Source organism: Caloenas nicobarica, chromosome 4 (assembly GCF_036013445.1).
Source record: "Caloenas nicobarica isolate bCalNic1 chromosome 4, bCalNic1.hap1, whole genome shotgun sequence".
Lineage (NCBI taxonomy): Eukaryota > Metazoa > Chordata > Aves > Columbiformes > Columbidae > Caloenas > Caloenas nicobarica.
The window spans coordinates 11,993,914-12,009,887 of NC_088248.1; the positions used below are offsets into that span (position 1 = coordinate 11,993,914).

Here is a 15,974-nt window from a genome sequence, read left to right on the forward strand (position 1 = left end):
CGTTTGCTGTTATCTTTCCTGTGTGTCAGAATTGGAAAATCATGAAAGATTATGAAAAATAATATTTACACAGGAAACAAAATTCCAGCATTCTTACACATTTCTTGTACCAGTAATTTTGTGTCTCTCAGTTTGGATTCATGTGGTATTTCACCTATGACCATGTGAAAAAACCACCAGGCCTGCACACTTGGTGGAAAATAATGCAACCATTCAGGAACTCTAATGGCATAATTTTGAAAAACTGCAACTGCAGTCTGGTATTTCATGAGGAAAGGGGCTGGAAGGACACAGCAGGAGCTCAACAGAACACCTCATGCCTGTGTTCTGACTTCATTCATAATTTATCTTGCCCTTCCTTGATCTCCTGCCTTTGACAGCCACAACAATAAGTTTCATTTCAGCTTAGACATAAAAAACTGCACTGTATAGCTAGTCAAGTGTTACTTAACTGAATTAGATATTTCCTCTTTTGCTTACTGAAGCCAGTAGAGCTGTCTGCCGCCCCCCCATTTTACAACATGACAGTTCATCAGCTATTTTAATTTCAAGTTATTGAGCTATGGTCAGCTTCTGTAAGCTCTGACCGAACTACAACCTCTTGCTCAATTTCTCCACCTCAGGAATATTACAAACAGCAAGAAATGAAGAAAATGTGCTAGTTAATCCCCCTCTTTGCATAACTGTGACTTTTTCATTAATATTGCTTTCTATAGGCATTGCAATAACAGTAATTAATAATGAGTAATTAATTAGTGAGTCCATTTCATTACCCAGTTAAGCATAAAAAATAATTTTTAAAATTTGCCTTCTATTATGATTGAAAAACCTACAGATAAAGCTTAGAACTTCATTTCATATGCCAAGGCATTACCTTCAAGGAAAGCCTCAAGCACAAGAATAGTCCATTCTGACATGCAGGAAGTCAAGCGAGCATGGGAAAGGGCCAGCATGGATGAACGGGGAATTCCTGAGTGAGCTCAATGAAAAAATGAAGTACACAGAAGGAGGAAGTGGGGATGGGCTACCTGGGAAGAATATAGAGACGTTACTAAAGTGTGCAGGTATGTAGTTGGGAAAACCAAAGCTCAGCTTGAGTTAGAACTAGTGAAGGATGGGAAGGCCAACAAAAATGTTTTTTGTAAATACACTGGCAGCAAAAGAAAAATGTGGGACCACTGTGGTAACTGAGTGGCAACTATAAACCATTTTGCTTTGTTTCATTTGCTTGGTGTGATAAAACACAGGTTGCAGACAGTATCCAGGCTCAATGGAGGTTACTGATGCAATACAATATTCTGTAGTACATGGAAAAGATGATGGAAGTGAAAAATTTTACTGCAGCCCATTACACAAGGCTGATAATGAATAGAAGAATCGAATCAAATCGAATCGAATCGAGTAGAATAGAATAGAATAGAATAGAATAGAATAGAATAGAATAGAATAGAATAGAATAGAATAGAATAGAATAGAATAGTTCCAGTTGGAAGGAACCTACAACAATCATCTAGTCCAGCTGCCTGATGAAGCATCTCTTTTATGTGCTATCAGATTATTTAGAAGAAAACAAGGCATATCACAAAAAGGTATATCTAGAAACAAAATTTAATTCTATTTTGGCTGGCTTGATACAATGACATAAGTGCAAAATAAAAATTAATAAAATTCTGAAGCCAACTAAATTGCCGTTCTTCTGCTGACCCTCAGTAGTGCAACAAAAGTTGTAATATGCAATGTGTTAGCTTTAACCACCAGGGAAGGTCCAGTTTCTGGACAGTGACTTGCTACATCACTGTAACTTAGGCAGCTGGATCACATCTCCACATGTTAAATAGAAGTTGTACAATCTTAAGCCGGGAACATATGAGTATCATCTGTCTATCACTTCAAACGGGGTGGTTATATTAGTTAGCTGCTCCACATGCTGATTTCAAAATGTAAGTCTATGTGTTAATGGGAAAATAGTCAGCACAAAGGGATCCCAGTAGTGTAGTAGGGATTATTCTTAATTAGGGGAAAATACTAGCACAAGTACTTCACAAAAGGTTTTGGAAAGTCTTTGTCAGCACATCAAAAAATAAAGTTCTCTACACCTTGCTGACAGTTAAGATTGCAAGGAAAGTATCATTTACATAAGAAAGGAATTGCCACACATATTACCCTGAATCGGTCCTTAAAATAATATCTCGCACTGAACTGCTTTCTAGACTCACCTCTCTCCCTTGACTAAGACAAGAAGCTAAGGAAGTAAGTTTTAATAGCTTTCTCAACTTGGGTAGCAGGTACTTGCTTAATCACTACTTATCCAAGACTTAGTTTAAGACTACCCTGTTTCCCCAAAAATAAGACCTACCCTGAAAATAAGCCTTAGCATAGTTTTCAGGATTTTTGAGGATGCTCGAAATATAAGCCCTACTCCAAAAATCAGACCTAGTTACAGTTCATTGAAAAAGTCAATTTAAATAGTGTCCAGGCAGCTATACATGTAAAACAGTAAGCATCTTTTGGAGCAAAAATTAATATAAGATGCTGTCTTACTTTTGAGGAAACAGAGTAGGAATAGAAGTACTGATGTCTTTAACATAAATGACTTGATCTTGAAACTCCCTTGGCCCTGTCTCTTTTCACGTACTGCTACCTTTATTGATGCACAGAAACAGCAAGAAGTTTCAGAAAAAAACCAACAGAGGTTGATACCTGCAACATTTAATTGTGTTCTACTTCGTGAGTACAGAGACAAAGGAAAAAAGGCAGCAATGATCCGGTATCTCAAATGGCATGTGCTGACAACAGATATTTAAGGAGCAAGATTTGCCCAGGGTTTGCTTTGTGCTCCATGTGGGGCTGTGAAGTTCTACAATACCCTTATTTTTAGTGCCTGTGTCTGGTTTTTTGGTGTGTGTTTGTTTGTTTTTTTCTTGCAGATCAAATGATCTGAACTAATCTGGTTGCTCTGTTAAACTTCAGAGTGGTGGCTCCATAGCATGAAAATAAGGGTATTTGTATCATGCCCTGGGATGTGATGTGAGGATATGTGGTATATCTGAGGCTGCAAAACCTGTTCAAATAGCGCTGCAAAACTGTAGGCTAGAGGAAGCCAAATCTGGTATACTCATCCCCAAGTGCCTGTTGGAGATGGCCTGTGCTATGTGCTCTGGTACTATGTGCTCTGGTATCACCTTAGAAAGTGGTGATTGACATAGGCTGAGATTGTGCTAGGAAGCACGTGGACAGTTAATCAGGGGAGGTGGTCACTGGTTGAGTGCTAGGTTTATCGTGGTTCTGTTTTATTTCGCAGTAAAGATGTAACCACAGAGATTATAACTCAAGCCCTGAAGAGAAACCATCGGAGATGTGTGGCATGCTAGTCTTTACTGTGGCATGCGCCTCTTTACTGATGAGCAATAGTGTGGTAGGACAGAGGTTCAAAATCTGTGTGATGCCAACCATTCTAGAATTATCCTTTATCTTGTGCCTTGTTCTGTGGCACCTTGCTTGTCCAGTCCAGTCCAATACTACCCAGCTTGCGGTCCCCTATGTCTACCTTCCTCTCCATCCCTCCATCCTTCCCATTTTCTTTCATACAGCAGGGGTCATGATATTTTCCCAGAATGTCTCCTCCAACAGAGAGAACTGGAGAGATGAAACACAGGCTGGGCTTTGAACTACACTTGGAATCATAGCTGTAGTTATTCTTTAGACAGTGACTTCTAAACACAAAATTAAACATGAGCAGAACAGGACATTGCACAGAAAAATAACCATAAAAATAAAAATACCTGTTGCATTAACAATTAAATACAGAATTTCTATGTAAGGCCATAAAGTTGCACCCATACTCAGGATGCTTGAAATGTACCCAAGATATAAAATATACAACATTCTGGCTCAGCTGCAGAAAGAAGAGTTCTCAACATTTTGCTTCTGAAATACTTAATCATTGAGAGTCAACATTGCATCAGCTGTTACTGTCATGTAAACTCATAAGAATGGCAGTCAGTATACTTCTGATTGTCCTGTAATTGCAGCTCTCTGGCCAGCTTGTATCTCTCATTGTAGGTGTTGTAACATTTCCCTTTTATTTGATGTATTGACTGAACTCAGGGAACCAGTTTAAGCTTCGCTATAATTTTTATTTCTGGAAAATGTGCTCCTGCATGTGTAGGGATCACATCTTATGTAACAAACTGCCCTTTGCTGTTCTATTAATGGAATATTCCTAATGTAATAGTAAAAAATTCAATTACCGCTGTTACCTGCAGCTCCCTCGTTTCCTCCTCAGCAGCAGAAGCATGGTATGAAAGAACCTAGAGAAAGAGAAAAACAGCCCTTAGTACAAACAAAAGAGCAATGTGATAAAAAGGTATTTATTGTAATGCAGAATTTTCAGGTTGCAGCTGCACTGCATTGCATTGGCCATGCAGAGCCTGCGTTGGTTTTAAGGGAGCTCTCTGAACACATATGGGAGGATAACCGCAGCTTTCACAAACCTCCCACAGCACAGAACCTTCTTGAAATAATTAGGCCAAGAAGACATAAATGGTTTCTATAAAAGAGCAAAGAACTCTGATTTTCTCTTTGGAAAGTTTTCATGCCCCACTTTCATAGACAAATAATACATGAAACAACTATAATTATGAGCATGACATTGTTGCCATAATAATCCTTTAAGGAGTCTATTCAGACATAAAGTTTTGCCCTCAATGAAACTCGGCAAAAAAGTCTGAAAGACAATTTGTTTGTTTTAAATTAACAAAATAAGCTCATATTTTTAGCTGTTGAGAACACAGGACATGAAAATGTTCTGGAGTTTTTTTAAAAGCTAGAAACTGCCTTTTTTTTTTTTGTAAAGAAGCCATCTTATATACTAACCTATAATGTGTCTAAACTTCCTATATTATCTATAAAGTGTTCTAGTAGGAGAGAGAATTGCCAATTTGCCATATAAACAAACAGCTCTCTTTTTTAAAGCACTGAAATGATTTTGATAATAATTTTACCACTTTTTTATTTAACGTGACTTAATACAGCTTTATTTGAGAGTTGTAACATTTCTTTTAGAGGCTACAGAGTACATAATCCCCATTTTAGGAATTCTGCAAACACTCTGTTTACATAGTGAATGTTAGGAGATCCAAAGTCTACAAATTTTTCACTTTCAGCTTCAAGTTATCACCTCTAAGTAATTCAGCTTCTCAGACTAAAGCCCTCTTTAGCTGTTAAACTTAACAGTAACCAATTCAAAGGCTGAGACCAGATGACGTTCATCTTGATATGGTTTGATGGAGTCTGAGGAAATTGCTGAAAACCTACAATAATGCTGCTGTTACTCCACAAACCAGTTTGTCTAAACAACCGAGCCAAAATCATCACAGAAAACCTCAGACAAGAAAAGGAAGCTCCTATTCCCCCAAACCATTTCCTCTTCCTACGCAACAGAACAAACCAGCTGTGTTGCCAACATGTAGCCTCATGTAGAGGAAAAGATATATTCAGCTCACCACTAAATCTCATGAGTGAAGTTAAAATACAATACCAAATAAAATAGTCTGCTGGCAGATATGGAAACAAGCAGAAAAACTGTTGTGCAATTCAACAGGCCAAATGCTGTTCTCCTGGGGGAGAACAATTTCTATTCAGTATCCAAGTGAGTAGCTGCACTTGTGTAGAACTGACAGGGTTTGGAGAAAATTAGGATCTGTGTTGGGCTAATTAAGGACCATATAGATTTTCAACTCACCTCTAATGTCACCATCTGTTTGGCCATGGCTCTTTCTACAGCTTCATACATTTGTGTATTCTGGATCCCCAAGCCACAAAAGATGACAAATGCTTCCAGGAACTGTTCATCATTTCTGTTGAAAGCCTTTATTTTGCCTGAGTTTTCTTCCATCTTATTCACAAGCTGGCAAACCCCTATGCCAGGATACAGAAATTAAAAGAAGTAATACAGAAAACTGCCAAAATATCACCTCTTGTATGGAACATCAAGAGAAAAATTAAGTCTAGGACAGTTTAGCCTACAGTACAAACAACCGGAATACATAAAAGTGACACACAGGAGTGCTGTATAATTTTCCCTCAAGTTTTTTTGGATAATTTCACTGTATTACAGAAAAAATACTTAAACATTATATATTACTTAGGAGACTCAAAAGTATGTGTTAGGATTTATAAACCAAAAATGTAGGGCTTTACAGACTTGATTATCTTGTGAAATTCTAGGGTAGTTTTAATCCTGACTTTTATTATTAATAGTATTGTAGATTGATTTAATCCCTAAAGACAATTTGTCCTTTGGAGGCTAATTAAATTTTTGTAACCATGCCAAAAGAATATTTATGAAAGTCAGAACAGTGGTACACAGAGTTTTCACTTCCTTATTTGAGTCTGTGCTGGAAATTTTTTAAAACAAATGAACTAAACAGAGAATACCCCAGTTGAGGCTCAAAGTTTAAGTACACACGCTGATTCTATGAGGGTGTGATCTAATTACAGCCCACTCCAATGACAACTGAAGTAATTGAAGAGCATCTCACTGAATTCAGCTTGTTAGGTTCAAACTCGTTGATAGTTGCATCTGTTTCTTTTCCGTAAAGAATTTCTGGACTGTCCTGTGCACATGCCATTGAAAGGTCTGACAGGTAACTTCTACCAGACCTTGCCGCAGCTTAAATCCCCGACACCATTTTAAGCAGACAGAAATTCCCACATCTACCTCACTTCAGTCTTACATAGTGGATGGCAGTTCTGCTAAGAAATCAGAGTATTAATTAAAGTAGCTGCATTGTAGTTATACATTGTTTTGGCCAAAACTGCTTTGGGGGTGATTTTTGTATTAAGTCAGTCCAAATGTTTTTTCATTCTCATCAGTGTGAGTACTAACAGTTTTGAGGATAAAAGCTAACATTTTCCTAGCCAACTGCAAATAATTATCCTAGTGAAAATAATAGTTGCCAATTAAAAATTCTGAAAAAAATACCACATGAAAAAGTCTTAATTTTCTATAAATTGCTATTGCATACCAGTTTGTACTTTATGTATTTTATGATGAATATTTTGCAGCAGAAAGAGTAATACATTAAATATGTATTTAACTAGCAAAAGAGAAGATAACTATTTAGCATGATGTTTCCAGAACACTCTTAACAATTTTTAGGTGTTCTTACATCAGTAGAGCTACTCCTAATATACATAGGATATATGAACAGAATTCGAATGCCTTACACTTCACTACCATAAGGTCAGGGAGGCTGGATTTGCTATCAGCTTATGGTTAGGGAAGAAGTTATAATGAATACTATTTTACAGCAGTACCGTCAATGAACATAATCAGCAGCTACTGTGAGGTCTTGTCAGTGCTAATAATTTTTAGATGAATGTATTTCTAGCATTTTAGTACTCCGTATTTACAGAGTAAAAAAGCTCAGAGGTTTTTAATTAAAAGGAAAAGGTCTGAGGGAGCAAGTGCGCATCTTCCCTGTTACAGTAGGTAGAAAAAGTGAGGAAAGAGTAGCACACACATGCAAACTGTGTTTTTAGAAGAACATTGGCCTTGCATATAGAAGTTTTAATGTCTGGTGACGACACTGTCCTGTCTCCAAATTGCATTCTGTTTGGGGAACTTAGTATCACAGCTTCCTCTAAAGAGACCAGTAAGAATATTAGAACTGTAGTTGCAAACTGTTGTGGCAGGAGTTGGGGCATCTGAATATTGCAAACAGGATTCTGGACCTTAACTGAATGAGATGACTAGATACTTGAATGATAGTAAAAATATGTTATGCCAGGGAATAAGGATTCGCTAAGAACAAGATTAACTTTCCCTGGGAAAAAGAAGCTGACCTATAAAACTCTATAGGAAAATCTCATGGAAATCACTTTCAGATTTCTGTTCAGTACTGTTTATGACATAATTATTTCCATAGCAACTGTGATGTAATGAACACAAGATTAAGACTCAACAGTGAATAAGCCACAAGAGCAAATGAATCCTTAAAACACACAGCATTTGGATGTCTCAAAATGAGACAATGTCTCAAAAAAAATGAGAGGACTGTAGTAAATATACTATGTAGTACTTAAGACTATTTAACCATATCCTTTTTCAAAAACTTCCACAAAGCATTGAGGAGTCCATACATTACAATTAAAGGAACATATCGGAACATACTTATAAAACTACAGAAAGATTCTGTAAACTTTTCAGCACGTACCTGAAAAATTCACAAGTGAGGAGAATAAAAATGTTCATTTCATCTTTCTTGCCCATAAGATTTGTACAGTTTTGCTGTGGACAGTTTTTCCCACCCCACACCCATCTGCACACCCCACTTCCCAAATTCTGGTTCTTGGTATAGTAACCTTAAAAATAAAAAAGTTGACTTATAACAATAGTCTTACATAGTATATAGTATGTTAAAGGAACTTCTGGGTGTTGTCCAAAAGACAGCTTATTGACCTTGCCCTATTAAAGATCTGAACATCAGGCAGGCTGTGAAACCTTAAAGGACTTTGAAGAACATTTCCCAATGAGAATTTCTCAGATTTGAAGAACCCACCTAACTGGGGGGCCTGACTGGAACCTTCAGTTTGAACTTACATAGGAAATAACAATAAAAGGAAACTATTTGGGATCAGATGCAACTGTTTTATCAGTAGCTAACAGCATAGTGAAGTATCTCTAATTAAAGCTCAACAGTTCAGTCTCCATCTTGGTCTTCTAGGGTCTGGTAAAATATTTAAAACAACGTAATAAAATAACTCAGAAGCTGATATCAAAAGACATTTCAGAGGACTCCATTCTTCTCTTTCTCTCTGCTTCAGGAGTTAAAAAAAAAAGACCACTCTTCTTGGAGAAGGGACCTCATATTTACTATATACACTGGTTATGCAGTTTTGCCATAATTCTCAAGGAAAATTATTGGAAGACCATTTAAAAATGCATTTTGGAACACTCAGCATTTACTTGCCAGATTTTGTAAAGCCGAGGAAGTTGGGTTCATACTGCTATCTAGAAATCAGTGTATTTTGTGTTCTGTTTCTGTGGAACTTATGCCAGGAAAGCAGGCTGACACTCATTCTACTCTTCATGGGACAGGGAAGTCATGGTAATTTCCAAAAGCATCATCATCCCTTTGTTTAAGGTGAATGTGAAACTCACTGAAAGGCTTAAAGCTCATTAAGCTTATTTCCTGACCAGATTCTCAAAACTATTTAGGTGTATATTCATCTTTAAGACCCCAGCCATGGCCACCTAAATGTTTTTGGGGAACTAGAGATAATTAGGCTTCTAAGTTTCCATAAGAATCTAGGCCTTTGTGGACCTAAGTAATGTCAAATTACTTCTGAAAATGTCACCCCAGGAACCAGTGGTAGTATGGCGACTCTTTAAAACAGAAGAAAAGTAGTTCTAGAAAAAGTAAAGCAGATGCTGCAGAGATATTTACACTGGGTAGCTTTAGACACTCAAACTAGTGTGTTAAGATAGGACTGTCAGCTCCCTGTGTAATCTACAGATAGAAGCAAGGACCTCTGAAGGGCCATTTGTAGCACAAAAATGGCACAGCAGCTGACCTTCTAATGTACAAATCTTTCTGTAGCTGAGTCTCATTTATGGCAACTGTCAATGTCTGTGCAGTTCAGTTTGCCTTTTCACATGCCACCACTCTTCCCTAAAAGCCCAACACTACAGACAGCTCAGGCCTGAAGAGCTTATTTACTGATTTAGATCTTCTCGTCTTTTCACTGCCTTGTTAAAGACACAAGAGCGGTAACTGGCCCTCTAAATAGGAAGCAATGGAAATAATTTTACTTACACAAAATTTTTGAATGCCAAGAAGCTACAAAAATGGTGAAGTATCACAAGACTGTTGTAGATATTTGGTAACTTATTAGGTAATCCATTTACAGTCAAGGTTGCAGTGGACTTATTAGTTGAAAACATGATAGTTAAGGATCTTTTGTCCTGGGCTGAGATTCCATGTTGCTGAGATTTTAGTGTGGAGAACAGAAATATTTATAAGAAATGTACGAAAATATTTTTTGTAAAGATACCTACCTATCACCTTATTCTTTTTCCCATTTTTTATTGGTGTACACAGCAAACTCTTTATGTGTTGACTTACATTTTCTGTATTGTCATTCTGTTAAACAAACAAAAAAATATGGTTAACAATTTTAGAGACTAATGTTCAAGTGGCTGAAGTAAAAAAGCTGTAGAGCTGGGGTCTACAGGTATTTTGGTTTATGTACTCCTTCAAAAAGCAACGATGTCTTCAAAGAGTGTGCTCATCTTCGGCTGGACAGTATAAGAAATGTATCTGATACAAACTTTGGCAAATAATAACACAGGTAATGATGTGATAATCTTCATTCAGTAGGATTTTACAGTGACTCTGTAATTGTGCTAAAAATGTGCCGCTTGCATTAAAAGGCACCACTTCCTTGAAACTGACAACTTTGAACCAAGACAAGATGTTCCACTCAGTGCAGGTGAAAAAGCAAACAGCTGGGCTTTAGGACACCTTTGTACTCTTTCAGGTGATGAGCTGTAAAAGGAACTGACCTCTCCCCTTTCTGGCATATCCCCTCACCTGTAATACAGCAATGTAAGGAACAGGTGTCATGAACCAAGAGTAACTACCTGGCATTAAGCTAACTGTGCATCTTGTAGCACTAAAATTTTCTTAAACTTTGTTTTGTTTGAGATGCCTTGATTAACTAACATTCAATTCGTGTGTTGCTCAATCCGTCATAGAAACCCACTCCAAAACATCCATGAAACCTTGCACAGAGAAAAAGGGAGGCAACACAGCTCCCCACCATGAGCCTGTACCTTCTTTCCACTTACTGGAACAATCACATTGAACACTGTATTTTCTGACCTTTTTGTTGTGCATCTCAGAACAAAGAGTTCAGTAAAAACTGCAGATCATAATAACTCCTCTCCCTCTCCCTGCCCTCTCCCTGCACCCCTCTAGCTGACAGGCTTAAATATAATAAGAAAAGCAGGCATCTTTCTAATTTCTTCATTGACAGGAAAATACAGAATTTACAAGTTTGCTTTTTTGTTGATGACGACTTTGAAGACAACCTGACTGTAATCAAGTGACCTTCCATCGTAACTCTCCAGTATCTGTGTGTTCGGTAGCACACCAAACCACAAGCTCACACTTGATGAAGCGTGAAGGAAAAGCTCCCAAAGAAAAGTAAAGGTTTTCCCTCTGCAAAACAGCAAAGAACTTTCATCTATAACATTAATCTTTGCCAAAACAAGAAGGGAAAGGAGAGGATAAAAGGGAAGGAACTTTTGAGAGCCTCCAAACACTCACACTAAACTAGAGATTACTGTGAAAACCTCCAATGGTTCTTCTCTTAAATGTTTTCCACAGAACATATTGCAAGATCTCCATGTTGCACTGTCTATTTACTGACAAATGAATGTTAGGCTTTTAAAATAATGGTTGTAAGGATAAATCCCTCCCCTGGCCACCTGGCTCACTGTGTGTGAATATCGTACCATCTCTTCACTAATAATGAATTTTATCAAGCAAATGTACCTTCCTTCATGTTTCCATAATTCTAAATGTGGCCACTACATTAATAGAAATAATGAGGGGAAAACAAAAAAAAGGTTTGAAAGATGGACAGAAAAACATTTTCCATTTCTGGATTTCAAATTTAAGCTTATTATACTTACTGTCCATGGAAATCTTCTGTCTTTGCAGACATCTGGGATGTTGAGAGGCTCCATCGTATTCTTGACATACTGAGCATACATATAATTGATTTTGTTTGTGTCATAGTCCCTGAAGGATACAACATTATTATGATGTGCTTAGTATGACAACGGGTCATTTCATTATGCAAAGTAACTGTAATATTTTTCCGGTATGAGGAAAGGATAAAACCAATAGATACATAATAGAGTTGAGTTCAAATCCTGTATCCCAATCCAGCTGTCATCACAAAACTGCAGAGTGGATTGATTTGTATGTTCCTCCATTTCTTTAATATTCAACGATGTTAACACTGAACAGCAAACTTAAGAAATAAACAAATCAGTACAGTTTATGTAGATGAAGGATAAATAATGAACAGCTGGTTTATATTGAAATAAATAGAACTTTTTGAAAACAAACTCCATTCATCAATCTGACACACTTGAAAAATCACTACTGGATGGGATTCATATATTCTTTAAATGGAGTGCAGCTGGTAGCCTTTATAAATTTTCTACTTCCAAGTTCATTTCAAATTTTTTTAAAAGTAAAGGCACAATCAGTGGCATGGGGATTCTGCTACTGAAATAGAGCTGTTTTTTTCCAAATCAGGAAATCTTTACAGAATCAATCATCTCCTACTTTTTTGCCATGATGATTTAATTAAAGCATTTCAATTTTCTTTGACCCTTTGCCTGCTTTGGAGAAGGGCAGATGTCCTAATAATAAACCTATTCCCATCAAGCTCTTGCCATTTCCCTCCGATATTTGACTTGACTTTAGTTATCCTTCTGGTGTAAGAATGTTCACAGTGCTGGAGGAAGGGAATTATTCTTTCGTTATTTCACAAACTTGGTTATATAGGGCAATGCCCCACAATTCTGAAAACAGTCTGATTTGGGGCTTGATTCAGAGTCTTTGATTACATAATAAGCCTGAACTTTTATTAGGTACTTCCCATCTAATCCATGTCATTGTATTTCTGCTGTTGCCCGAAATTGTGTCCTTCAAGCAGAGCAGAAGTTCTGACTCCAATGGTTGACTCACAGTACAGTCCTTGGCATATAATTGTGCTGTCTCATGAACCAGATTCAGACGTGCAATTAAGATTGCTTCCCCATCAGTTATGAGAAATAATTTACTGATGGCCCATGCAAACAGTAAATTACATGTGGAGTGTATTAACTAGTAACCATGAAAGGGGTAATGAACAGGAAGGGTAAATTCTCTTTACTGTTCCCATAGTGTGGAACAGAAAATAAACGGGAACTTTTTCTTTCACCCTGCGATCTACTACCCTGTTATACCTCTATTTTCTAATTGTATGTTGTCAAAAATCATAATACAGCTCAACAGTTTTCAGTTGCTCAAGCCACACACTTTGGACATAATTTTCAAATATATGGAATTAAATTTCATGTAATAATCATTCACTGCAGAAAAGATCAAAGGGGTGCAGAAATCTCCATTTTCTCTCTGAACATTGTATCTGTAGTATTGCATTTTATATAAAACTCCATCTCACTCTTTTGACATTATTTGAAACATCTGTTTTTGATGACAGAGGAAGGTAATAGAGACAGTAATTTTCAATCTTCGATACAGAGGTTCAGACTAAATTTGGAAACTACTTAACCTGAGTATTTTAATTCAACTATTTCTGCATCTTTCCCTTCCCCCCAGTTGAAATTCTTAATGGTTTCTAAAAGATGACTGAAAGTTAGAACTTTAAGATTTTATTCTTCATTTAGTCAGTCATGTTCTTTGACTCAGCTTCCCTATCTATGAGATAAGAATAATGACGAAAATAATTGATTAAAATAATAAATAGTGTTATATACTGATTAGTATCTGCTAATGTGGATATGTCTACTCTACAACATAGTTATCTATGCAGATTTTTTACAGATCAGTTTTAGAACAGCCCACCAACTTAGATTTTTACTTCTCACATTTTGTACATTTCCACAGCTTAGCCTTGCAATACAACTGTGTACTTAGACCTGACAAAGTGATCAGTTCCTACTCTCCTGTTCTGCTCAGTGTGACCTCTTTAAGGTAATAGAGTTTGTCTACGTACATTTCAGGGAAAAGCTGCTCTGTAAAAATAGCATTAATACATGGTACCCAATGGAAATAAGATCTGTTATTATGGAAAAAAATATTAAAAGCATAGTTTCTTTAGCATTCTCCTGGGATGAACAAAAGTTTGAATTAATTGTTTTACCTCTTCAGATTTTCAGCTGAATCTTCTAATTCCTCAGATTCCATGTGAAACACACTAGAAAATGAATCCTAGAATACCAAGCGGACATTTTAATATAAAGGTGTATAAGGTTGTAATAAGTTAGAATAGTAATACTCATGAAAAGCTTGTAGTTATCAAAACCTATCCTGTAATAAAGACAAGTATAAAATTATTTAACTTAATTTCACATCTAGCAGCAAGCTTGCAGGATCCTACCACAAAAATATCTTTTGATACAACTTTAAATATCATTGAAATACCTTGAATCTCTACTGATCACTCTGAGAAGAAACGTCAGCACTTACAAGCTGTGCTAAATTTATCTGTCAGCACAGAACTTCCGTATTTCAACATTCATCCAATTCTAGACCTGCTTTGCTTGGACAGGTCAAAACCTCTTCAACATGTTGACTGATCTCCGTGTTGCTTTTCACATAGTTTTTTTAACAGTTTAGAAGCCCAAATGTAGGAAGAAATTAGACTCTCTACTAAAGATTCAAACTACAGACTGCTAACTAGGCGCCGGAGTTTATTTAACTTTCAAGGACAGTGTGAATATGTGGATACAAAAATTATGTAAATTCCTCTTCTAAATACAGTGAGAGATGTGATTTTGGCAGATGATCACAAGTGCTGTGCATTATTTCCATGCTACAGAACCCAGAAATGCTTCCTCACCTCCAGATCTTAGTACACCCATCTCTACAGAGTAGTAAAGGTAAAACTAGCAATGCCAGTCTAAGACCGAGGCATTCAACATAATATCCCGCTCCTTGTTCTGCAGCCTATTTTCAATAGGAAGGAAATACAGGTGGGCAGATTGGAAAGGAGTTGTGCTTTCCTTCAGTGAGCCAGGATCTTGGGACAGACCATGATTCTGTTTAGATACCTTGTTTAGATACTCCTTGCTTAGATATATTCAAGAAATAAAAAGCACCACCAAAACTGATTGTGCACAGGAAGCAAAGGCTGCATTGTTTTTTTCCCAGTCTTTTCCTTTTTTCTCTCCTACATCAGTAGCCAAGAAAGCGAGTAATGAAAGAGTTCAAGATTGAAGATCTATGCCATAGGTGTAGAGGGCTTAGAGCCATAGTTTACCTACAGGTAGCGCAAAATGGCTGCATAAAATGGCAGTATGGACTCCACAAAGACTGAAGCATCCCAAGTCAACACCTAACCCGAGTAGATGCTATAGAAGAAAAGGCAGACAGCAAAAAGGCAACAGAACATACTATGCTATTGAATCAGAATGGAGGGAAGCCCATACTGCTCCCAAGGAATAAGCGTTTCTGCCTTTAAACAAAAAAACATACTCACAGTACAATCTTCATCCACTATGAAGATGGTACACCTCTGCACTTGCATGAAGGATATTATAGTGGCAGCTATCTTCTTCAGAATTACTTCCAAAGATTGCTGCTCTTCAAAAATCAGGCTGGCAAGATCGAGAAGCACCTGTGGAAAAAGTCTTTTGTGGAATTTTGACTAACTGTCATTTAAGCAATCATTATCATTACTACTGTCTTGAAGTTTTCTCCTCTTCCCTGAGTCAAGGAACTCAAGAAGTATGTCTGTGACAAAAACTGAGTTTTGGCTCTCACACAGACTGCAAGGCAACAGTAAATAACAGCCAGTTTGACACTTCTGATGGAAAAAATAGGTAGCATAGTTGGCTGTCTCATGTTTTTGGTCAGAGAGACAAAATGGATTTAGGCATTAACAGTTCATCAAATGAAATCTGAGAAATCCAGGCAACACAGTTATTTGTCCTTAGGAAACCTAATAGTTTCCTATGGCTCGTGTGCACTCTAAAAACAACAGTGATACTTAAATTTATTGAGTTTTGAACACATTTTTGTCTGTTGAAATTCTAACAGATCCTAACGAACTCATTTGGTGAAAATGCCATTTAGATACAGTGTGCTGTATTTCAAAGCTACTGCCAAAGGACTTCGCTGCTGATATGTGCTCATATTTTATTCCTTTTCTCCTCACAAGAA

The 15,974-nt window shown here is 37.0% G+C and overlaps 1 protein-coding gene across 5 annotated transcripts in view; it reads right to left on the reverse strand.

Annotated features, from left to right (window-relative positions):
- The window catches only part of PDE5A (phosphodiesterase 5A), a 137,234-nt gene that overhangs the window by 21,311 nt on the left and 99,949 nt on the right, over positions 1-15,974 (reverse strand). For 4 of the 5 annotated variants that reach the window (XM_065633985.1, XM_065633983.1, XM_065633986.1 and 1 more), the window contains 6 exons: positions 15,292-15,429; positions 13,954-14,021; positions 11,705-11,813; positions 10,064-10,148; positions 5,744-5,919; positions 4,251-4,310 (listed from right to left, as the gene is read on the reverse strand). In XM_065633985.1, the coding sequence (XP_065490057.1) occupies positions 4,251-4,310; positions 5,744-5,919; positions 10,064-10,148; positions 11,705-11,813; positions 13,954-14,021; positions 15,292-15,429 (636 nt within the window). The remainder of the gene's footprint in view (positions 1-4,250; positions 4,311-5,743; positions 5,920-10,063; positions 10,149-11,704; positions 11,814-13,953; positions 14,022-15,291; positions 15,430-15,974) is intronic. The other variant, XM_065633984.1, reaches the window with a different exon arrangement.